This window comes from Zootoca vivipara, chromosome 16 (genome assembly GCF_963506605.1).
Source record: "Zootoca vivipara chromosome 16, rZooViv1.1, whole genome shotgun sequence".
In the NCBI taxonomy this organism is placed as follows: Eukaryota; Metazoa; Chordata; class Lepidosauria; order Squamata; family Lacertidae; genus Zootoca; species Zootoca vivipara.
The window spans coordinates 38,269,526-38,293,767 of NC_083291.1; the positions used below are offsets into that span (position 1 = coordinate 38,269,526).

At 47.8% G+C, this 24,242-nt stretch overlaps 2 protein-coding genes and 1 long non-coding RNA gene across 4 annotated transcripts; all 3 read right to left on the bottom strand.

Moving 5' to 3' along the window:
- Positions 1–660: 660 nt before the first annotated feature.
- Positions 661–11,426, bottom strand: ATP6AP1 (ATPase H+ transporting accessory protein 1). The gene is made up of 10 exons (XM_035140311.2): positions 11,287–11,426; positions 9,253–9,379; positions 8,095–8,169; positions 5,727–5,920; positions 4,630–4,670; positions 4,076–4,161; positions 3,135–3,373; positions 2,479–2,526; positions 1,881–2,121; positions 661–1,520 (listed from the first exon to the last, which is right to left on the bottom strand). The coding sequence occupies exons 1-10, from the start codon at positions 11,385–11,387 to the stop codon at positions 1,311–1,313; spliced, it is 1,362 nt and encodes a 453-aa protein (XP_034996202.1). The 5' UTR covers positions 11,388–11,426; the 3' UTR covers positions 661–1,310.
- A 3,478-nt stretch (positions 11,427–14,904) lies between these two features.
- Positions 14,905–19,615, bottom strand: LOC118097487 (EKC/KEOPS complex subunit LAGE3-like). The gene is made up of 3 exons (XM_035140329.2): positions 19,526–19,615; positions 17,713–17,841; positions 14,905–16,442 (listed from the first exon to the last, which is right to left on the bottom strand). Exons 1-3 carry the CDS (start codon positions 19,579–19,581, stop codon positions 16,331–16,333), a joined length of 297 nt encoding a protein of 98 aa, XP_034996220.1. The 5' UTR covers positions 19,582–19,615; the 3' UTR covers positions 14,905–16,330.
- A 2,190-nt stretch (positions 19,616–21,805) lies between these two features.
- Positions 21,806–23,340, bottom strand: LOC118097488 (uncharacterized). Of its 2 annotated transcripts, XR_009556861.1 has the most exons (5): positions 22,833–23,338; positions 22,706–22,764; positions 22,310–22,611; positions 22,040–22,095; positions 21,806–21,946 (listed from the first exon to the last, which is right to left on the bottom strand). It is a non-coding gene; the product is annotated as an uncharacterized LOC118097488 (long non-coding RNA). The 2 variants fall into 2 exon arrangements; XR_009556860.1 differs by having other exon boundaries at positions 22,040–22,611; positions 22,833–23,340.
- Positions 23,341–24,242: the final 902 nt, after the last annotated feature.

The following is a 24,242-nucleotide window of genomic DNA, read 5'->3' on the forward strand; positions in this document are numbered from 1 at the left end:
TCCATTTGGAAAAATGGTAAGGTACATAGACCACTTACATACCCAAAATATATTTAGGGTTACAATGATTCATAGGAGTCCACTCTTCTTATGTCAATGTTGGCATTGCTTGTTAAACTGATATAGGGTTGCATTTAAAAAATAATACACAGGCACTCCACTGTATATCATGAGGAGTAAATTTTATCCTTTCCATACTGGTAAGGAAGCTAACCTTTTCCTACCTTCTGTAAAAGCCCAGTTGTCATACCTAAATTGAAGGAGCCTGCCTTGATAGTCTAGTTCTTTACATTTATTGATACCAGTTGGGTATCATTACGATGCAAAAGTTTAGAGGCACCAAGCTTATGCTAGTTGCTGAACAATATACTTTTGAAGATCTGAAACATATAGAAGACAAACACATTCTTACTGTGTTTGTGTGCTTGTTTGTGTGTATGCACACACGTATGTATATATTATGATGTCTTAAAATACCCCCAAAATCACTGTAATGTTGATCATTTATCACTGGACTACAACAATGGTTGCAGGAAGGGGGAGAAAAGAGAGGAAGATTACACACTGAGTAGCAAGACATTTCTAGTGGTCAACCCCAAAAGAAAGCTGCTTCGGGATCTTTTCACTTGCAGAGTTTCCTAGAGGACACAGACACACACACCCCAGAACTCTCTTTTATTCACATCGTTCAAGTTGACTTAACAGCAAGGCGTCACAGGAAGGAAGCCCCCACCCACCCTGATCATGGAGTCCCAAATACTGAGTCACTGTAAACAGAATTAATCACAGATACCACATAAATAAATAAGGAGGGGAGCACTTATAATACAGCTGCAAACAAGGGTTTGGGAAGTGGGCAAGGTAAGGAAACTATTAAACACCACCACCACAAACTTAGATGATGTACATCAGAAAGCAGGCCTGATTCTGTCCCGCTGGACAGAACTGAAGGGGAATGCCAGTGCATCCTTGAAGATATTTACCTTCAAGCAAAGTTCAGTGCAGACAGCCTTGATGCTGCAATAGACATAGCACTTCCACACAATAGTAAAACTACACCTCCCCTCTTGTCCCTTGGGATGTTTTAGGCTGGAGAAGCTAGAAAGAATCAAAGGAGAGAAAAGAAGTGACCAAGGAATGTCAGTGGAGAAGCAGCTATTGGGCAAAAGGAAGAAAGGCTGGGACCAATAGGGTTTAATGCATTGTGCTGGGCAGGTGGGGGGGAAGGAGATGTGACAACAGATGGAATGAACAGCACAAACCCAGCCCTGTAAGAAAGATCCCAGGGCAGGGAATACATCAACTGGCCCCTACTCTGTCTGGGGCACAGATATGGTAGGTCCCTTGGGGTCATCAAAACGGTCCATAGTCTTGAGACTCATGACCATGTGGAGGCCATAGGTGAAAATGGCAACAAGCAGCAGGGAGGTCAGCAACCCCATCCAGATTCCAGGAGAGAAGAAGCCGGCACAGTCACTGGCGTAAGAAAACCTTTCACCTGTCACGTTATAGCTCTGGATCTAAAAGGAAAGAGAGTTCATGCGTTAGTGACGGAGGCTGATTTGTGGCCCCCCACCTCACTCAACACATTCTGTTAACACAGCATAGGATGAAACCTAGTTTTACTTTAGAGGCTGTAAGAGGGCTGTGGGAGGGGGTATAAGAGTCCCTTAGGGTTTGCTCAGAGAAAGGAAGTGATACCCACACATCTCCCATTGCTAGAAGAGCTTGTAAAGCCTTGATTCAAGGTTGGGGTCACAAAACAGTACAACACAGGGAGACTGTCAATTAACTGTCTTCCTAAAGGATCTAAAACAGAGGGCAGTGGGGAAAAACTACTGACAAATCCTACCACAGTACATGCTCCCACTGCAACATACCTGAAAATTCATCATGAGCACCCTCCACTGGCTAGCAAAACTGTTGTTAGGTATTAACATGGCTTCCGAGGCTGTTGGATGACTGGCCACATAGGTGCAGGCAAAAGAATAATCACTGGGTGCCACAATCTGGGTGGCATTGAAGAGAGCTGGGGGGTTCTGAGGCCTGACCAGCTCCACATTGTGGAGGGTAAACCAGTACCGTGCAGAAACTGGGTACAGGATGTTCGTCATGCGAAACCTGAGAGGAGAACAGGGGTGCAAAGAAAGTGAAGACCAATAGCTGGTAAGGTCACCTGGAGCAGATCTCTAATATCCAGTTAGACTCCCCCATCACCCCACCCCAAATCATGAAGTATTTCTCAAACCTCAATTGTAGAACCTCTTTGGAATGGCAGGGCTCTGTCATCTTACTCCCTGAAATAGTTCCCATCTCCTTTTATTGGGGACTTCTAAACCCCTCTTAAAAGTTTTGACTAAATGTTGCCCCCCTGGCTGCGTATGGCCTTAGACTCAAAAAGGGAGGCATAAATTGCTACGTGATTATATATGATGTCATAAAAGCAAAACTCCGAGGAGCTGTGTCCATCATACTTACGTGATTTTCAATGGAGCCCCACCCACATTTGAGTATTTCAGTACCAACCTACAATGCGGAAAGAAAACAGAAGCGTTAAAACCTGCAATATACATCCCCTCAAGTCTACATAGCCCTGGGACAACATTTCCCCTCCCACCCATCATTTCTATAGCCTTGCCTCAGCCCTTAACCAATTTCGTGAGAAGAGGGAGTATTTTAAGCCCAGTTTCTAGTTCGTAAGACCACAGAGAGTCAAGTTGCAGGGAAATGCAGGCATTCTGAGATCTCGTCCAGGAACCCAGAGACAGTGGTGAGCAGGACTCTTCATGGTTTGGAGACAGGGCTTCCACCCCCGCCCCCCACCCCCATCATGGCTGGAGAAGCAAAACTGCACCAATCTGTAATTATTTGGAGATTGTTTGCGAGCCACCATCTGGCTGTTTGTGCATAGTGCACATGTTGTCTTGTGTCCGAGTTTTATTGGCGTAGCTCAGAAGATAAGCCATTTTTGGCTTACAACACACACACATTTGATCCTCTTCAGCACCACTGGCAGCCAACATCCTTACTGCACCCACACACTTTCCCCAACTGTCCCAGCCCTCTCTTCTTCATTCCTACCATCCATCCATCATGCACCTAATCTCAGATCCCTTGCCCAGCCCTCAACTCACTCAGAAGCATTAGATGTCCACTTGGACTCATCCACATTGACCGAGCGTTGCTCTCCAAATGTGAGGTTAGTAAGATCATGCCATGTTGTGCCATTAAAAGCCACGGAGAAGTTGCTGGCCCAGAAGAGTATCAGTGGGGTCCCAGTGGCAGGGTACCGAAGTGGTGCAGCCGCAGTTTCCTTCTGGAGCAGCTGCCGACCCAGCCTCTCAGGAACCATATCAGAGATATCTCGAACAACCTGGAGAGGGAGAAAATAGGGCAGAAGGGGATCAAAATGGGATTGAGAGGCTCCAGAGAACTGCCGGTGCTGCAACTTTAAGTGCCTTCCCCAAATGAGCCTCCCTTCCCCACACCTCTTGCTTTGCTTAGGCAAGCTCAGGATGCATTGCTTTAAGAGCCATGGGTATCCATAGTCATTGTGGTAGCCAAACACAGCAGCGCCCACTCAATAATGACACTGGTTCCCTGGAAAACTTGCCCTAAAAGCTTACCAAGCTCCTATAGCAGGCTTCCTCAACCTCAGCCCTCCAGATGTTTGTTTTGCCTACAACTCCCATGATCCCTAGCTAGCAGGGGATGATGGGAATTGTAGTCTCAAAACATCTGGAGGGCCGAGGTTGAGGAAGCCTGTCCCATAGTGTTGGGTTTCTGAGCAAAAAACATAAAACAAAACAAAACACTTTGTTTTTAAAGAGTGTTTGGATAACCCTGCTGGTTTTAGAACTATCTTAAGGTATTTTTAGTTTACTGTATTTTAATTGTTCTTAAATGTTTGCATCCCATTAATGTGCCTGCCTTGGGATCAATGTTTGGCGGCCTAAAGGCAGGGCATAAATGGAACATATTAAGTTAATGAGGTGAAAGGACATTTCCGGGAATGGGGAAACACTCAGAGCAGGTATCTAACCAAGGTAGGATAGGAATCTAAAGAGCCATGTACCCGTGAGGGCCGCAAAGCAGTCAGGATGGCCGTGTAGGGGATGTCCTCTGACTGAAGAGCACTCAAAACTTGTCCAAGGATTTCATCTGCAAGGAGAAATCTTGTTTTAGAAAGAGAAACTCTCTAAAGGCTAGAGACTCCCACTTACAAAAGCACAAGCTCATGAAAAAACTTCAGCCCTAAGCAGCGCCACTTGTATCCTAAGAATCCAGCCTCATTTATAAACGCACCAAACTTCCTGGCTTTCCTATAAGACTAGTGTCCCTTCTCAGAGAACAACAGTCACTTTACAGCTATGGCTCACTTGCATGCATTAATTCACAGAGAATTATGCAAATTGTAGTTGCTCCCCCACTCCCTATTTACTGAACATATCCTGCCCTTCTTCCTGAAGGAGCCCAAGACCTCAAACTGCGAGGCAACAAATACCCACCGAGAAAGCAAGGCCAACCTTGGTGTCAGTATACCCTCTAGACCTTCCAAGCAGCGACCTCTCAACCCAAACTCAGCCCCATCCTGAAAGCTTCCAAACAACCCTGCTCCACAATGCTCACCATTGCTGGTCAGAACTTCCTTTGGGGCCATGAGACTAGAGCTGGAAGGTGGGGGATGAGGAGAGAGAGAGAAATAAGTTCTGTTATCTTCTTTATATAGGAAATGTCATCAATGCCGTCCTAGCTGGCGGGAAAGGTTTGTGTCATTGGTTCAATGGCACCTGTGACCATACTGCGTCTCCATGTACAATTATCTGGGATAGAAGAGAGTCCACAACGTTGGCAACTGAATGTACATTTTAAGACCATGCAGTAGCACTGATGGGTTTGTTTGGAACACCAGGGCAGCTGTCCTTGGCCTGATGCCCTCCAGATGTTCTAGGCTACAATCCCCATCAGCCCCAGCCAGCATGGCCAACCATCAGGCATGGTGGGAGTTGTAGTACAACAACTTCTGGAGGGCAGCTGGTTGGGGAAGGCTGTGCTAAGGGAAGTATAATATACACTTGGGAACAGGGAGTTTTGAAGCAGAAAAGGAGGGATGCGTCCATATATCCTATAAGAACAGGAATGTATAAGTGCCAAGAAACAACAGCAGGCTGGAAGGACTAGGTGCAGCAGAACAGGTTGAAGACATTAAGATCTTGGGGTGCCAAATGATGCTGAGATGTCTAAGGCTTTAAATTCAGCAACCGTAAGAGCTGGAAACTTGCTTTTTCAAAGTTAAAATAAGATAAGTTTCTCAGGATGTTTAATTTCATGCTAAACAGCACGCTCTGTTCTTTGGAAGTTAACCTCACGGACACATGAATACACCAGGGCAGCTCATGCATTAGGGGAGGTAAAGCAATTTGCTTTAGTCGCAAGATTCCCCCACATCACTGTGCTGCTGCCAGCCCCACCAGGGCTTCATCTGCACTGCTAACCTGGCCCCAATGCCTTCGCCATTGCACCCTTACCGCTGCTGCTGCATTGTGGCAGCAACACAGCCACAGGTACAGTTGTGGTGATGGGACTGGCAGTAGCGCAGGCATGACAGTGGGGGGCCCAGACCTGCCGGGGGGGCGGGCATTGTCGTGGGCCAGTCAGAAGATTCCACTTTGCATCCAGTGCCATGGGGCCCCTTGGCAACGCAAAGAAATGTACTGGTTACAAACCCAGTGGCATACGGCAGTCGTATCAACAGCAGGGCTGGCAGGCTGGCATTGAGCCGCAGCTCCTGCAAGGTGTTCTGATCTACGTGAAGAGGAGATATGCCCAGCTTGGCCTTCAAGAAGGCGGGGACAGCACTGGCTGCAAACCAATCCACAGATGGAAGCACCAAGGACGACGGAGCGGCACCAAGTGCATTCTGTCAAAAAGACAGGGTTAAGAGTTAGAGCCAGAGCCACAGGATTTTCTAAGGCAAACAGCATGCCTCCCCCAGCCTGGTGCTTTCCAGATAATGTTGGACAACAACACCCATCATCAATGGCCACATGGCTGTGGCTGGAATTCAGAGCTCAATCCGAGACATGCAACTTTCTGAAAATGTACAATGCGTTGAACATGAAAGTTGTGTGTTGAGAAGGCTTATTGTCAATAACCCCCACTTGCAAGGCATCTAAAATTCTGTGTGGCCACAAGAGGTACACTAATGAACCACAGATAGTTTGCAGTAAAGACAGAGATATACGTTTGTATTGCATAAGAAATCCAGCAGCCGTTTAAATCCAGACATGTCCATTTTGCTTGATGAAAAGGGTCGGACTTTCCAGAATGAACTTAGTCCATGTTCTGAACATATAGTGGAAAACATACACACTGCTTCTCCTTTGATCAAGCTTATGCACCCTTCTAAGAATGCTTCCAGGCGGCTTCTTCCCCCAGCAACAGCAGTTTAAAAACTTAAAAACAGTGGGCAGGTTGGTAAGAGAGGCAGAGGTGTTATTTCATAGAAGTCGTACATGTAGGATGAGAATTTGGCACTAACACTGCTGGCATTACATTGCAGATTTACAGTATTTTTATCCTGCTCTCCATCATAAAGGAAAATGAAAGGAATGCTAGGGGGGGCTTACATATCTCAATAATAAGACAGTCCCTGCCTTCAGGCTTACAATTTAGAAGTCACAACACAAAAGGAAAAAGGAATTGGCGAGTGGGAGAAGCAAATTTAGGCACTAGTTCTTAGTTACAGAATTTTTGAAACAACTAGTTAGACTGGAACGAGTTCAAGGAGAGAAGGAGCCAGAAACTGCTAAGTCTTTCAGCCGAGTCAACGGACAGGCCCTGCATTCCCATCTCTCCCTCTGCTATTGTCTGATAGAATGGCTGCTGCTAGATGACAGTGGAGGCAGGAGCCAGGTGAACTACTAAAGGCCAGCATGACAATCTACTGATTCCTAGCATAAAGTAATTCTAAAAATTGTCTCTAAGAAGAAGGTAGTGTTTCCCTGCCCAGTGCATGTGATGCTCAGTTCATGCACTGGCTGTTTCACTCTTTCCAAGGACATCATTCCCCACGGCAGTGAATCATTTCCATCTCTAGAAAGAACTTCTCTAAAGCCAGAAGTTAGGTTTTGTGCAACACACTTTTGAAGCATTTCAGAATCCTACCCTGATGAAAAATATTTAGCATCTTCAGCAGGGTATTCTATGTTTCTTTTATATTGCAATTTGTAATTTCTTTTCCAAAAAATATAATTTATTTAGGTTTCTCACACACCTTGGGTTCTTTGGAAGAGCCAATATCGAGCAAAGCCTCTGACAGCTTAGAAAGAAGTTATTGTTGCATTATCTTTTATTTAATTCAGAAGAGAGGTGAAGGTACAGAGAGGAAATGTACATGTACTTAATTTTTTGTCTGACCTACACCCAACTATTGGCATCTTCCAATTCTAGCCAATACAAAACTTAGTTAGAGCTTGCTAACGTTGTAGCTAGAATAAAGGATAATCAAAGTTTTATTGCACACTTTGTCCAAGGCTGCAAGTTTCTCCCTCACCCCCCAGTTCAAGTTATTTTTCTTCACTTTATCCTCTAATCCAGCCTTTCTTAACCTTGGGTCCCAAGATATTGCTGTACTACAACCCCCATCTTCCCTGACCACTGGTCCTACTGGCTAGGGATGATGAGAGTTGTAGTCCAACATTTGGGGACCCAAGGTTGATAAAGATTGCTGCAACCCAAGGAAGTGGAACCTGTGTCCCTTAACATGCCCATTATCCCTCACTATTGGCCATGCTGGCTGGAACTGATGGCAACATCTGAAGGGCCTGTATACCAACAGAGGATCAAAGAGCAAGTGCGAGATGTTCCAACTTACACTGCAGACCATGAAAAGAGGAGGAATGGAAAAAGCACAATCCTAGTTAGCTGTACCAGAACTTGAATTTACAAATGCTCTTAAAGTTCCTCTTTTTTATTTATATTCTTGACACAGCACAGCAGTGCAGTGGCCCATCGAAAGTATAGACGTATATATAAAAGCAGGGGGAGACACCCGCAACTCACCTAAAGTATAGCTCCCCATTTCTCACTTACCTCCAGATTGGGGAAGGCACTGTCTGGCTTGTTTCCAAAAACCCCTCCATAGGCTGTGAAATCCTCAACACTGAGCTGGGAAAGAAGATTGATTTTAAACAACTTTTTAAAAGTACAATTTTTAATGTTTCACAGTGATGCTTTTGTATTGTGTTTAAAAATATATTTTCATTCTGATTGTAGTTCAAACACACAGAATAAAGAAAAAACTAGGGGCAGGGGAAAGCTTTTGACAGCAAGCACTCTGCAGGCTCCCAAACCCTCCAGATTAGAAGCAGCCTAGCTTCTCCAGCCTCCATCTTATATCCCCCCCCAAAAAAATCATGTTAAGAAACAGTAGATGCAAAAAACAGCCTAGCCACAATTAGACTCAATCATCAGAGGAACTAGCAAAGAGAAGGGGGGGGTGAGACATGTAATGAGGAAGTGATAAATAGAGAGTCATGAGACACCCAATTCACATGACCAGCAGAAAAAAGTTTCTTCTCCTTTATGCTGTACAAGCTCTGAAAAGGCTACAAGCAACTCTTTCTGCCAAAGCACCAAATGGATGAAATGGGTGGAAACAGCCCTTTCAACAATTATTGAATTATGCAGTTGAAAAAAGGCAATTTCCAGAAGATAATTCCGACCTCTGAAATGAGAACTAGATTAAGTGGGGGAGAGGTAGCTGAAGGGTATGCCTGCAGTAAAAAGTGAATAACTGAAAACGGCCACGTCCCAACCATAAAAGAGCCAAGCGTGTTTTGCTTGGAGAAGAGGAGATTAAGGGAAAACATGACAGTGGTCTCCAAATATCTGAAGGGGTGTCATGCAGAAGATGAAGCAAAATTGTTCTCTGCTGTCAAGAGAGCAGGACTAGAAGGTATGGGCAAAAATTGCAGGGAAGCAGGTTTTGACTAAATAGTGGAAGAAACTTCCTATTGCTGAGAGCTATTTAAGCAGAAGCTGGATGGCCATCTGCCAGGGATGCTTCCTGCATGGCACAGCCTACACTGAGCATAGGTTTAAGCTAAATGACCTCCATAATTCTACGAACTCTCAGCACTGTCACAACAAACCCCAGGGTTCCTTAGGAAGGAAAACTTTTCACTGAAGATCTGCATCCGCGGTGCATTTGTGTCCTCAGCAAAGAGTTCTGCCAGGGGCCAGACTCACTTTCTCCTGAAGGAACAGCAGCACATTGTGAGGTCCGCCGTCTAGTGCAGAGTCCAGTAAAGCTGCAAGCTGAGTTTCTGTCACCACATGGCCCTCGTGTGGTACTGCCAAGGGAGACCATAAGGAGCTGTATTCACAGAACGAAGAGAGACAGTGAGAAAGGGATAGACACAGAAACAGGGTCATAAAAAGAGCAGTTGTGGGCACATAGATGGTCTTTTATTTCACAGGTGCCATCTCCCTACTCTTAGACCAGCAGACAGGAATACAGTCGTACCTTGGACTTCCAAAGCTTTTGAAAACCAAGTCACGGCTTCTGATTGGCTGCAGGAAGCCATGGAAGCCCCATCGGACGTTTGGATTCCAAAATATTGTTCACAAACCGGAACAATCACTTTGCAGCGTCCGGGAGCCAAAACATCCAAGTTCCAGGGCGTTCGGGATCCAAGGTACGACTGTATATTTGTCTGTTTCATGAGGACTGAAGGGCTACTTCACCCATTACAAAACAAAGGGCAGAGAAACCCAATGAAGGTTTGTGTTCACTATATGGTTGCTGATGAGGCCAACTCAGGCCCCATCTACACTCTGCTGTACATTTAAAGCAATATCATACTGCTTTAAACAGTCATGGCTTCCCCTACAGCATCCTAGGAAATGTTTACAGAGTTCTCCGGAAAGAGGGATTGACTGCTAAACCACTTTGAGAATTGGAGCTCTGCAAAAGAAATGGGTGTGTGTGTGTTTCTCCAAACAACTCTCAGCATGCTTTAAAAACTGCAGCTCCCAGGATGCTTCATGAGAAGCCCCAATGGTTTTGATGATGCTTTAAATGTATACTGTAGTGCAGATGGAGCTTAGTGCTCAAAGTTATGTGCCATGTGCAGGCTGGGTTCAAACCCCCCAACTCAACCATATTCTCAGAGGGGAAATCACCATTGTTAGCTTCTACAACTGAAAAAGGAGAACAAACCACACAATTCCAAAGAGGAGCAAGACAGTACAATATCAAATATCTTCTCTAAAACCTGGATTCTACTTAAACAAAAAGGGGGTGGTGGTAGGAAAACCAAATGCCAATCCTTCTCACACCCACACCAGGTTGGTCACTAAATGTTTCAAGGACACAAACACTTCTGCACTTGCACAGTCTTAAATCAGACTCTGGTCAACTGACCATGGGTTGTTCATCCTCATCCAAGTCTATTGGCTAAGGCAGCCTTCCATAGTCTAGTGCCCTCCAAATGATTTGGAGTACAATACCCATGGTGGCTGGGGCTGATAGGAGTTGTAGTCCATAATGTCTGGAGAGCACCAGACTGAGGTGAGGGCAGTCCAAAGAAGCCTTTTTAAATTCCCAATTCCACCTCCAATACAATTTCTCACTTTAGAACTGTAGCTCCGCCTTGCCAGACAACACCACCCTTGCAAACATGCATTTGTGTTGCGTTTCTAAGTACAGTGCAGCACACTTTCAATACCTGAAGCCGCTAGTGTGAACAAGGACAGCCCAGAGCAACTGAAGAGACATTGGGTCAGTGGTTCTCAAGCTTTTCTTGTCTGGGCCATACTTTCAGAATAGAAATTTGCTTGTGGCCCACCGAATACATTGGAAACCAAAAGGAAACAACTCCTGGCAGTGCTTAATTTATAACACAGAACACAACTGCTTTATAATATGATCATGGGACATCTAGAGGGTACAAAACAATGCAGCTACATAAGAACATGAATCAGTACATTCAGTAGAGCATGAGACGCTTCATCTCAGGGTTTGTGGGCTCCAGCCCCAAGTTGGGCAAAAGATTCCTGCACTGCAGGAGGCTGGAGTAGATGACCCTCGCGGTCCCTTCTAACTCTACAATCCTATGATTCCCAAAATATAGTGATTGCCCTTGAATCTTCCCCCCTTTGGAGAACCACTGCATTCGGGGGAAGAGGCTAGTTGCCCGTGCGCATCAAGCCGTCTGCGGATTTGCCCCCAGGTCGAGGCGAGCCTCACCGCACACCCCCAGCCCAGGGCCACCCACATACCTGCGGCTGGACCAAGCCACCAAGGGCACCTGCCCTGTCTGCGCGGACACCAGACCCAGCAGCGCCAGCAGAAGAAACCCGGCCGCCTCCCGCAACGCCATCTTGCCTTCCCTTCTTCCTTGCTCCTTGCAGCAGCAACCCTTCCCCTGCGCGCCCCAGCCAATCAGGACGCTGGGAGATGCGACGCCCGGGGAGGCAGCCAGTCTGGGCGCGAGGCGGGGCCAGCGGCAGCCAATGGGACCCTCCAACTCCGCGCTGTTTCCTCCTCCGCCACCCGGCCTCCGACTTCCTGCCCTTCTTACCCCTGTTCTGCAAAACCCGCAGCTCCGGTGATTCATTCCCGTCCGCTGTCGCGCGTTTGGCTCGGCGAGAGGCCAGGCCAGCTTCGCCAGCTTTGGCCACAGTGACGCAGGCCTCGGCTACGTCTCATGTTGACTACTGTAGCGCACTCGATGTGGGACTGCCCTTGGAGAGTGCTCTGACCCGGGCTGGTTATCTAGGAGAACACGGTTCCCTTGCTAGAATACTCTCCTCAGAGAGGCTCGCTTGGCACCTTCATCTATATACAGTATATATATATATATACCGGTAAATGCTATAAAGGTAAAGGTAAAGGTCCAGTCGTGACCGACTCTGGGGTTGCGCGCTCATCTCGCATTATTGGCCGAGGGAGCCGGCGTATAGCTTCCAGGTCATGTGGCCAGCATGGCAAAGCCGCTTCTGGCAAACCAGAGCAGCACATGGAAACGCCGTTTACCTTCCCGCTGTAGCGGTTCCTATTTATCTACTTGCATTTTGACGTGCTTTCAAACTGCTAGGTTGGCAGGAGCTGGGACCAAGCAACGGGAGCTCACCCCGTCACAGGGATTCGAACCACCAACCTTCTGGTCAGCAAGCCCTAGGCTCAGTGGTTTAACCACAGCGCCACCTGGCTATATATATATATAAATGTAAAAGGGGCATGTGGGTGGGTCTCTACTTTTCTGAAACCGCTTGACCGATTGCATTCAAATTCGGACACAACGTCCCATGCGGCGGCAGTCCAAATGTCCAAAAAAAAAAAACCTGTTCCACAACACACCACTCAGCCGAAAGTGCATGCTGGGAAAAGAACCAGGTTGCAAACCAGCACCCTCTAGCGACAGCTACACTGGTATTACACCTATAGAACCTTCCCTCTCAACAGCACCTCAGCTGCCGTTTACATACTAGGCCAAAGCCTTTACAGACTAGGCCGAATGGAGGTACTGACTCGCCTGGGTGGGGGGGGGGAGGAGGGGACGGGATAGGTCAGGACATGGTGGGGCCAGTCACAGGGATGACCCAGGGGGTGGGGGGAGGAGGGGGCAGGATGCGTCATGGATCGACACAGGGTGGTGGCAGTCACAGGGATTAGCCACGGCACCGCGTGGCAGGGCCAGCTAGTCAAGTAAATAAAAATATACTTAACTAACTTACCCATTGTGTTGCAGCTAACTCAGTTCGCCCCCCCAATCCCAGTTGCCATGTGTCCTCTTTTTTTCAGGTCACACCCTCTTTTTCAGGGGAACGTTTTTAAAATTTGCCAAAATGTCTCTGGCTATACTTTCTGGATGATTCCTAGACATGACTGTTGATTGAAAACTTGCTTTCCCCTTCTCTTCTCCTGCCCCCCTCAGCAATATATCACAGCTTCTATAGCCTACGTATAAAGGTAAAGGTACCCCTGACCGTTATGTGCAGTCGTGGATCACTCTGGGGTTGTGGCGCTCATCTCGCTCTATAGGCCGAGGGAGCCGGCATTTGTCATGTGGCCACCATGACTAAGCTGCTTCTGGCAAACCAGAGCAGTGCACAGAAACGCCGTTTACCATCCCGCCAGAGCGGTACCCATTTATCTATTTGCACTCAACGTGCTTTCAAACTGCTAGGTGGGCAGGAGCTGGGACAGAGCTCACCCCATTGCAGGGATTCGAACCGCCGACCTTTGTAGGGGTATTTAAAACATCCTCTTTTTTGCTCTTTGAAATATGGCAAACCTAACTCCCCCCCTTTAAAATTAATCCTGGCTACACCCATAGCAGGCGGTCGTAGTGACACTGCCAGTTTGTTGATATAATCAATGAACAATTACCATGTATTCAGAAATTTATCCTTCTTACCCTGCCCATTTATCATCACGCTGCTGTGTTGATTCAACTCCCAGATTGTGCCATTTCCCATACCTGGGTAAAACAAAGATCGTAAAATGAGAGCCTCCCTCCATTTCCCACATGACAGCTATTTCCATTCTGGCAGTGGCTGTTAGAAAAGAGACCATGGTCAAAGATGGAATATTGTGGTTGTGATCTCCCCCACCCCCCACCCCGGATCCCTGTTTAGTTTATAACCCATTATGATTATTTCAGTAATTATTTATTTACCCAAAATGGTACACAAGAGTTTTTGCACCATTTGCTCCCTACCGGGATGGGGCTTTCCAAACCACTGGAACAATGGAGAGACAAGTAACCAGTCATTTTTCTTTCCTCTTCTTGGCAGGCCTATTCACCCAACATGTGCATGGTTGGTCCTTAATGCAGGAGCCGGGAAGCTGTGACCACCAGGCGTTGGAAGCCAACTCCCATCATCAGCCCCAGGCAGCAAGGATGAGGGAAGCTGTACGCCAACAACAAGAACAATTCACATCTCAGAATACTGTGGTCTTGTTCCCACAATGTTTGTTGCTAGACACTGGAACATTAGAGGATGAATTGCTTGTGTGAATCAGCTGTCATGGGTTTAAGTTCACATGCATTTGATGCGTGGCAAAAGTCCAGTCTGTGGTGTCCATTCACAGGTGAAACTTATTGCTGGGCGTTGCAGTGATCGGGTGATGAGTATTTGTGTGTGTACAGTCCTTAAAGCAAACTACAAAACAAAATACTTGTGTCTGCACTAGTAATTTCTGAAACGGTCTTCAAGGATCGCTCCACTAACAGTGCATGGCAGTAATCCCACTCTGGAGTTACCAGAGCATGGATAACTGGGGCAAGACTATCCTGGTTCAGAAACAGCAATGGCTGGTGAGAAGCGCTCTTGGGTCTTTTTACACAAGCACAAAGCCTTCAAGAGGGAGCTGCAAGCAGCTTGATGATTAGTGTACCTTATGACAAATGACAAACAGAAATTCAACAGGTGAAGCTTTCACCAGAATGCAAAGGTGGCGACAGAGGTGGGGAAGTTTCGCTTGCTGTTTAAAAGTAGGAGCCCTGCCAGAAAGAAAGAAAAAAGGCAAATCTTGCTATATAAATAGGACTTCAAGGCCAAGGCCAGGCCATCCGTTTTGGCTCCCCTGTCACTCCCCCCCCTTCCTCTTCCTCACTGCCAGCTATTAGCTGCTTTCCCCGTTGGCAAGAGAGACAGAGAGAGACGCAGCAATGGGGTGGGGAATCTGTGTCTCTGCAGATGCTGCAAGGACTACAACTCCCATTATCCCTGACCCTCGGCCATGCTGGATGGGGCTGAAGGGAACTGGAGTCCAGCAACACCTGGAGAAACACTATGATTAAGATTTTGCTTGTGTTTGTGTAACTGATTAATCAATATGGTGAGCTGGCTCAAATATATTTAATCAGTTAACACATGCAGACTAGAAAGTAAAGTACACTGGATAATTTATTAGAGCACCAGATTCTATGTACTTTGTCTTCCATCAAGGCAGTCCCAGGCTTGCCTGCTTCTCAGCACCCAAAACAGGGGCGTACCCAGGATCAAAATTAGGGGTGGGCAAGGGGCGGGGGCAAGGGGTGGGAGGGGAGGGGCCACAGTGGGAATGTGGGCGGGGCTACATGGCCTGCGTCCTCCCAGCTCTTCTGAGGAGGCAGCCCCAGGCTCTTGTTCCCGGCGCGAAGCTCCAGAGGCGCGGGGGGAACGCAAGCCTGGGGCTGCCTCTTCCGCGCCTCCCAGGTCTTCCGAGGAGGCGGCCCCAAGCTCCCATTCCCGGCGCGAAGCTCCAGAGGTGCGCGGGGAACGCAAGCCTGTGGCTGCCTCCTCCACTTACAATCCCCGCTCCTGCTTAGCGCTCCTCCGCTTACGCTCCCCTCGCGCCTCTGGAGCTTTGCGCTGGGAGCCGGAGCCTGGGGCTGCCATGCTGCGCCCCTTAGCCTTTTGCTTCTAGGGGGGGCAATTGCCCCCTCCTGCCCCCCTGCCCACGGCACTGGTCGCCCCTCTGGGCAGCTCGCCCCATCCCCCGGGTGCACTGTTTCTGCCCCGAGCGCAGACGGCTCAGCCTCCTCCTCCTCTGATTCCCACCCGGCTCCCCACTGTGCCTCCTGGGCTGGCTCCGCAGCCACTGTCCCTGGCTGAGCTGCCCCTGCAGCTGCTCTGCATAGACATCAATGCACCCAGCCAGAAAAGTGAGTGTGAGTGCCTCGATCCGGGGAGAAAGTGGGGGGAGGGAGGATCTTGGAAGGGTTGAAGGAGCCTGCAGTGTGTGTGTGTGCGCGCGCGCGTGTGTGCGTTTGCTGCTGCTGACTGACTGTATTTTGAATTGGGGGAGTGTCTGTTTCTCCTGCTGCAGGGGAGAAAACTACAAAGAAGTGACTTCTTGGTGGGGGTGGTCGGGGTGGGGTGGGGAGAACAAGCGAGGATCCCTCCGTCTCTTACGTTTACACCCCACCGCTTTTGCAGCTCGATAGTGGGAGGGGGAGAGGAGAAAGTGCGATGGGTTCTGGAAAGGGGAAAGGGGAAAGGGGGGAGGGCTGGTCTGTTTCTTTCTGGCTGGGGCCACGCGCCCCGCTTTTTGCATTGAGATTTCTTCTTTCTTTTTAGCTTGGGGGGGGCAGCTGGCTTCTAGAGTAGGGCAGCTGCCCTAACGTGCCCCATGGCGGGTACGCCCTTGACCCAAAATCTATCAATGTCCAAGAGTATCCGAGAGGAAAGAGTTCCCTGCTGGCTCCTGAACACAAAGCAACATCTTGGCTCTAAGGATGGCATGTTCAGTGCCTCCTCTGACATCAGTAGCCCATGGGCAAGTCCAGAGTCCAGCCAAGACTATGGGGAAGCTTCCTGTTGCAACCAGCTATCAAGCCACAGGAGGCCCAAACAGGTCCATAGTTTCCACCACCAAGGAGAGATGCTCCAGGAAGGAGCTGATGGACACACGCAGAATCCGGGCTTCATCTGCTCTCCATCGACTGCAAAAAAATAAAATAAATATATTTTGTGTAGAGTGAAACATAAAACGTCAACACTTGCACTACACTTAACACAATGAACATGCCACTCCTTCTGCCAATATCCTCTTTCTATTCCAGTCCTTGAGCTTCTCTTTTACTCTTGGCAGACACTGGGCCCCTGGTCCAATACATATTGATGCCAGAAAATATACTGTTTCACTTAATTCATTTATTCTTATCATAGCACCACCTGAACACAAAGGACTCAACAGAGAGGATGGGAGGAATGATTCTTATTCTCCTCCTCCTCTATATAGTATCATCAGCTTGTATAGCACTTTACAGAAAATACAAGGGGATAGATCTCTGCCCTGAGAGGCTTACAGTTTAAAATTTGGCACAACAGAGGAAGGAAAGGGATGTGGGTGCAGGCGAAGGACGCGATGATTTGACTGACAAGTGCTCAGGTTTAGTTAGAGGCCTGGGTGCTGCAGTGACAAGGGCATCCCACCAACCTTCATTCACTAGCAGTGGGCACAACACCCCACTTGGGGAAGGGCCCCAGCTTAGTGGGAGAGCAGCCATGCAGATGATCAATCCCTGGTAGGTCTGGGAGCTATGCCTGTCTGTCCCCCTTAAAAACTGCAGGTGGGCCTGTGCTAAATGGATGGGTGATAGGCAGATTCCTACGTCCCCAGGAAGTTGTCCTGTGTGCAGAAGCACATTGATCCAAATGCAGGTCTTGCTCAGCACACCACTTTATTTTACTTGCACCCCACTCTTCCTCCACGTTATGCTCAAAACAACCCTGCAGGGTAGGTCAGGCCAAGAAACAGACTCATTCAAAAGGGTTCAGCTCCAAGGGCCTTCTGGCAGTTCCCTCATGTGAGAAATGAGGTTACAGAGAACCAGGCGGAGGGCCTCCTTGGTGGTGGCACCCGCCCTGTGGAACGTCCTCCCGTCAGATGTCAAGGAGATAAATAACTATCCAACTTTTAGAAGACATCTAAAAGCAGCCCTATATAGGGAAGTTTTAAATGTTTTATGTTTTTATATCTATTGGAAGCTGCCCAGTGGCGGGATACAAATAATAATGTTGTTGTTGTTGTTTAAACCCTGGGTCAAGTCCAAGAAGCCATCCATTACAGCGCCACCTTGTCTCTCATCCTCCTGCAGCTTGTGCAGGAGACCTTCCAGCAGGCTGCACCCAGGACTCAGAGCCCACCATCTGCCCCGACTGGCACCACCCCTTGCCTCTTGTAGAAGGGGGCGCCTGGCCAATACTCACACATGCAAGATGTCGTCCGTCACGTCCAGTTCCTTGCTGATCCCTTCTTTGCGGGGCTCAGGGTCAGGGGCCAGGGAGCCCAGCGCAATCTGAGCCAATGATGATGATGGGAAAGGGATCCTCAGCTCACTGATGTTGGGGGGGGGTAGCGTTAAGGAGCATAAAATGTACAAGAAAATCCCCCCACACTCACACACAGGCGCACACTGCCTACCTTTCCAACAAGAGACACGTTCTCTATTCAAGGTCACCTTTGTATTCCATGTTTAATATTCCTGGGAGAGCTTCATCTAGTCCCTGGTTTTCAGCTGAGGTGCTCTGACACGGATTAGAATCCCTGCTTATCCATGACTGTGGATGGGAGAAAACTCAAGACCAATGTTCAAATTGCAGGGTGGAGGGCAGAGGGGGCCACTTTTGTTCCGATCTCTTTCGCCTACTATTTTTAGAGGGGGAGGGGGAGTTGCATCAGGGAAGCAGGGGAAGATGTGCTGTACCTAAAACAGGAGAGGGCCCAGGAAATGTGGATTTCATTAAATGCCTTCCTAGGGGCCCCTAGGAACCAGGGGCCCCTTTACCTTTAGGGACCCAGGTGGCGCTGTGGGTTAAACCACAGAGTCTAGGGCTTGCTGATCAGAAGGTCGGCGGTTCGAATCCCTGCAATGGGGTGAGCTCCTGTTGCTCGGTCCCAGCTCCTGCCCAACTAGCAGTTTGAAAGCACATCAAAGTGCAAGTAGATAAATAGGGACCGCTACAGCGGGAAAGTAAACGGCGTTTCCGTGCGCTGCTCTGGTTCGCCAGAAGCAGCTTTGTCATGCTGGCCACATGACCCGGAAGCTGTCTGTGGAAAAACGCCGGCTCCCTCGGCCTATAGAGCGAGATGAGCGCCGCAACCCCAGAGTCGGACACACACGACTGGACCTGATGGTCAGGGGCCAATTACCTTTACCTCTTTCCCTTCACCCACGCAATCACCATTCTGTCGTATTTGCAGTTAGTGGTCAAAAAGCATTAAAGGGCAACTTATCCCCATTTCTCTCCTCACAAAGAATCCTGCGCACTGTAGCTTACCCCTCACAAAGTGCCCATAATACTTTGCGAGTGAAACCCTAGCAACCCATCACCTTGAATTCCCAGCAGATCTAGAAATGCAACTTAGCACACATGCATTTTATGCAAATGCATGTCGTGGGTCTGCGCTTAGAGTCCCTTCAGCAACACCCTTGCAAGTGACCACGGACTCCGGCCCCCTTCCCACCCTCCCAGCAACAGTGTCCGGATCCAAATCGCACTTCTACTCTGAACATACAGCACAGGACGCGTTCCTATTTTATTTTTACGGTTTCAGTTGCAGGACTGGGCAAGGCTTTTGCACTTCTGGCACGTCAAAGGCGCGGGTATTTTAGCAGGAGCTGAAATCCCGTTTCGATCTGCAACCGGTGAAACCCATTTCAACCGCCTTTGCGCCTCCTGCCTATTTCCTGAAAGGCGGTTGCCAGAGGCTGTCGGGGCCAGAGGCGCCTTTACGCAGAAGCAAGTCCCGCAGCCGGGGACCTGATCCCCCCACTCCCCTCGCTCTTGCCCCGCGATCCCGGCGTTGTTCCCTCCCCCCCCCACCTACGGTAGTTCCTCCCTCCCACCCAGGAAAGGAGGACCCCAGCAGGAATTCCCGCCCCCCTTGAAAACAGATAAGGTGGTGGGGGTGGGGAACCGCGATACCTCCCTCCAAAGGACCCAGGCGTCCGACAGCCCACCCGCCCCCTCCGCGGGCGCATTGCTGCCTCGTCCCGCCTGCTTCTTTCCCGCCGGATACAACGCGAGGCCTGGCCGGGACACAGCGCTCCCTCCGGCCGCCGCCGCTCCTTCCATCGCCGCCGCCGCCTCCCCCTCGCTCTTCCCCACGTGGGCGCCGAGGGGTGGATCCCAAGGAGCTGCCAGCCCACGTGGGTGGATCCTTCCGAATCCACCAGCATTAGCTGTAGAGTCTGAGACGAGGTGGCGGCGAGCAATATGCGTTTATGAATATTATAGGGACATATACCCAATGTGTGGTGGGTTGGGGTTTGTTTTTGTTTTTAATGCATTTTGTTGGTTTTTCCGCAGAAGAGCAATAAACACAATCAAAAGCAAAACTCGGGAACATAGCTTGCCAATCACTTTTGGTATAAAGTACAGCAATTTAACCTGCAAGCTTTCAGCTTTCTGCGCTCAGCAGTGTGTTTTGTTTTTGTTTGTTTTTTAATTAAAAATTAAATTAAAAAATTGGGTTTGAAGGATCTGGGGGGGAAAGACTTTGGCAATCTGGCACACCATTGCACCCAATGTGTTTTGACTACACACGATTTTGGCTTTAGGTGCGATTCCAGAACACAAGCCCCACCTAAGTTGAGGGCTTTCTGTGCCACATTATCAGAGCAGGCCCACTGAGGAGGCAGGGCAAAGCACCTGCTTCAGGCGGCAAAAAAGCAAGAGGCAGCGCTCTGCCCACCCCTTCTGCCAACTTGTGGACAGTGGAACGCTCCCTTCTTGCTGAGCTTGGCAAGGGGGGAGTGTTCCTGTGTGTGGTGGGAGCAGAGGTCACATAATGGTAATTAATTTGTTGCTGATTTAGGCCTCTGCATAGAGAAACGGGTTGCAGCAAGGAAACTACTGTCCTCTTGTCAGTGGAGAAATCTATGAGACACTAGAAAGTGCGGATGGAACTTTGGTCCCATTCACACTATACATTTAAAACAAATGGCTTCCCCAGAGAATTATGGGAACTGTAGTTTCTTACATGTGCTGAGCATTGTAGCTCTGTGAGGGGTAAACTATAGTTCCTACGATTCTGGGGGTGGGGGTGGGGCCATGTGCTTTAAATGTGCTTTGCATCTAGTGACTGTGACCTTTCACACATGCTTGATTTTCTGAGAAAGCTGTAAAAAAACAAACAAAGGTTTACGAGTACGGCTGTAGATTTATGGTGAACACGATGGTTTGTAGAATCCTGTATAGCTTTCCAAGTTGGTCTCTGCCCAGGCCAGAGCACTTCTGTGGCATATAACCAGGCCCAGAACATTGGTACCAATTGAGTGCCACATTTAGTGCCATATGCACTTCATTCTAATACAGTAATATTGGAATTTTCACAAAGGGGAATTACACACACTAAAATAAATATTGGAAGAGGAAGTGTGAGTCATTGGTGCTCTCATTCCCCAATATACTCTGTGTGTGTGTGTGTGTGTGTGTGTAGGAAGGAATTCTTGCTGCAGGGGAAGGTGGTCCGTTCCCTTCAGCAATATACCGCCCTGAAGAAAGAATGAAATTTCCACAAACTAATGTGGAAAATGTTGCAAAATGCCATTCTGGCCCTCCTGAATATCTGAGTGGATAGTTCTTCTAATGCCTGGGTATCCCTGACTTGCAGTGGCTCTCTAAGGATCTTTCTTAGCAGCCCTATCTGGAAATTCCTGGGACCCCACCCAGGAAGCATGAACTCTGAAAGGGGGCTATAGCCCCACCCCAACGTGCACTTACTAGGGAGTAGCGGTAAGTCTTTGGAAGCACTCGGACTTCCTTCAAAGTAAACTTACTTAGAGAACAAACTGAAAATTGACAACTGTCTTCTGTAAAATAGGACACCTGAGCATCTTATATTTGCTCTTCATCTGTTAATGAGTGAATGCCTTTTCCACATTCTGCATAATCTAAATAGGATCTGTTTGAAAATTTAGGTTACTTCCTAAACAACAATGCAAAATTAAGAGACAGTCTTTTGAGCACCTTGCTTCATTTAGCTCTTAAGGGAGAGATAGAGAGAAAGAGAAAGAGAGAGGAGGGAGAGGGAGAGGGAGGGAGGTTGCATTGGAAGTAAGCAGGGACACCGCAGGGGCTTGAACCCCGTCCTGGAAACCAGGAGCGCCAACCACCAGCGTCTTTTGCTTTTTTTTGGCCAATGCAACAAGGTGAAAAGCAAAACCTGAGAGAACACTCTGAATACAGAATGTTCTCTCAGGAAAAAAGAAAACCCTTAAGAGTTATGAAGTTGCAGACAAAACACAATCGAGGTTTTATCCCTTGCCAAGCAAGGGATATTCACCTACCGTAGATGTGTTTAAGTCACAGAGTGCCATGTTGACTGCCATTAATTTGCAGAGACTGGTTCCAGTCGTTAAACTCTGCCTTTATGCTCACCTTTTTGTTTGTCCCTCTGAAGTGTGAATTCATGGGCCTGGAAGTTCCTTCTGCTGGTCTGTGAAAAGCAATCTGGACTCATTAGTTTGTCCCCGGCCCTTTCCCACCAATTCCAGAGAAATGTTTTTTAAACACAGCTGTTCTTACTGACCTGACTTCTGCAGGAAGAGCTGGCTTCACCTGAGTGTGGTGGGCTCTTGGACAGAACTGTGAAGAGATCAAGCGGGGGAAATGGAGAAGCCAGCACAAAAGGATTGTACTGAAAAAGATCACTGAATTGTGAGGTGTGAAGTTCACTTGCCGTTAAGTTTCCTGAAGGCTTGCAAAATTCTATTTCTTGTGTCGCTGAGATGCACCTGGAAGAGACTAGGGTCTTCAGCAGCCCTCCCCTCCAGACACAGGAGCAAAAACAGCCGGTTACCTAAAGCAGCGCAGTCAAGACGCAGGTGCCTCTCAGTCCTACACTGAAGATGTTCACTTGATGCATCAAGAGCTCTGACACTGCCTCTTGTCAATGGAGCAGATTTGCCTCCGGCACAGGTGAGGTCTGTAAAAAAAAGAGCTGGAACAAAACAAGGATGGCTGTCCCACCAAAAGATGTACCTTATTGTGTGGTGATGGCACAGGAAGGGGCCTCCCCTGCAGTGGTGTCCCGACAAGAGACGTCCCTCTAGGTAGAAGCACGGAGAACGACTGCATTAGGCTTTTGAGTTCGCAGCTCTTCTGAAAAAGTGATTGAATAACCAACATTGCTCAATACAAGCTCTTTGGAATATTTAGTTTGCATATTTGATGTATGATTCCATTTAGAGCCTACCTTTTCTCCAACAGGCTCAGGGTGCTTGAATGGTCCCCCTCACGGCAACCTGAAAGAATCTTTGTACAAAGAGTTGCAGGCAGAACACAACAGAAGTTTTCTCCTCAGTCAAGCACAAGATACTCACCTAGTTCACCTTCAGCCAGAAGACACACAACTGTATTCCTGCTATAATTATTACGATAGAGCATTTAGAGATTACTTGTTAGTTATTAGTGCCTATCACCACCTCTGATAATTCAAAAGGTTTTTTAATAGAAGCTACGATTGCAGTTGAAGGTAACCAAGTGAGAGGTTACAGGCAAAGGAAGAAGTTTGCTACACCAGGTTTTTAAATATATTACCTTAGGAACAGAAGTACTGGCAAGGATCCAAATTTTAGTATTTGTTGGAAACCCAGCAACTATCAATCCTATCATGCAAGTTTTCACCAAAAAGCCAGTAATACAATTTGGGTCAAATTCAATTTCTAATAAAGTCTCAGCATTTATGGATCATGTTCCCTGCAGTAAATAGTCATACCTGTACCTCAGGCAAAGAAAATTGGGAGCTACATGCCTCCTTTATCTACAGGATTTAAGGGTACAGACCTCTATTCCAAAACGTTTCACAATTGTGGGTTATTATTATTTTGTGTGGCCCCGCTCTGGTCATTAGTGGAACAATCCGCCACCCCCTTATGTATGAGTAAAAATGGCCAGAGTCGGGATTCATAAGATTTCAAATATTTTCTCAGTCAGTTCAGCCTTACCATTAACAGACAAAATATTCTGCCCTTTATGTACAGGAAAAAATGGTTAAGGCTCATCCTTCCTAATTCTGAATATGTTTGTGCTTAAACGTTTACTGGACTTTTTTTGCTGAAAAATGGCTGGCAAAATGGTGAAAACCTCTACTCACTCTAATGCCTCTACCAGGCCGCCTCTACCATTGCCATCAGTAGATTGACCCTCAAAATGCTTTATTGGCTTTTTAACACTGAAATCAGCGACAGACAAAGGAAGCCGTTTTGATGCATCAGCTTTTAAAATGGGTATTCTAAATGGGTATTCTACCTTAGGAACAGAATTACTGGCGATGATCCAAAATGCTGGCATGTTTGGAACCTTCTGGATTTATACACATCTGAAGGAACAAAAACTCAACAATATTTTGGTGACCCTCTTCTGCAGTTGCCCAGTAACTACAATTAGGTATAATACTCTCACCCTTGGTTGGTTGCTTTTTGCTGCTGCTCCTTGTGGCATTCTCAGTTATTTCCCCCTTTTTTGCTCCCCCCACAACCAATTCTTGATCCTAGTGGCTTCCAAACCTTTTATCACATACCCTTCTCACTTCTAAGTCTTACCTGTGTTAAAATCTTACCAATCTTGGTTTGTCCAACTTCTAGAGCGAGGTTCTGGAGCAGGTGGTCGCAGACCAGATCCAGGTGCGCTTGGAAGAAGCTGATTTTCTGGATCCATTTCAATCAGGGTTTAGGCCTGTTTTGGCACAAAAACTGCCTTGGTCGCCCTGTACGATGACCTCTGTCGAGAGA

Excerpts from the sequence above, each read along its gene's own strand:
- ATP6AP1 (XM_035140311.2), bottom strand. The coding sequence starts at position 11,387 with ATGGCGTTGCGGGAGGCGGCCGGGTTTCTTCTGCTGGCGCTGCTGGGT. Across the intron at positions 5,921-8,094 it reads GTGCCTTCCCCAATCTGGAG|AATGCACTTGGTGCCGCTCC; the intron begins GTAAGTGAGAAA and ends TCTTTTTGACAG. Across the intron at positions 2,122-2,478 it reads GGGGCTCCATTGAAAATCAC|GTTTCGCATGACGAACATCC; the intron begins GTAAGTATGATG and ends TTCTCCTCTCAG.
- LOC118097487 (XM_035140329.2), bottom strand. The coding sequence starts at position 19,581 with ATGGAAGGAGCGGCGGCGGCCGGAGGGAGCGCTGTGTCCCGGCCAGGC. Across the intron at positions 17,842-19,525 it reads TCCCGGCCAGGCCTCGCGTT|TGAGCTGAGGATCCCTTTCC; the intron begins GTATCCGGCGGG and ends CCCCAACATCAG. Across the intron at positions 16,443-17,712 it reads ACGGACGACATCTTGCATGT|TCGATGGAGAGCAGATGAAG; the intron begins GTGAGTATTGGC and ends ATTTTTTTGCAG.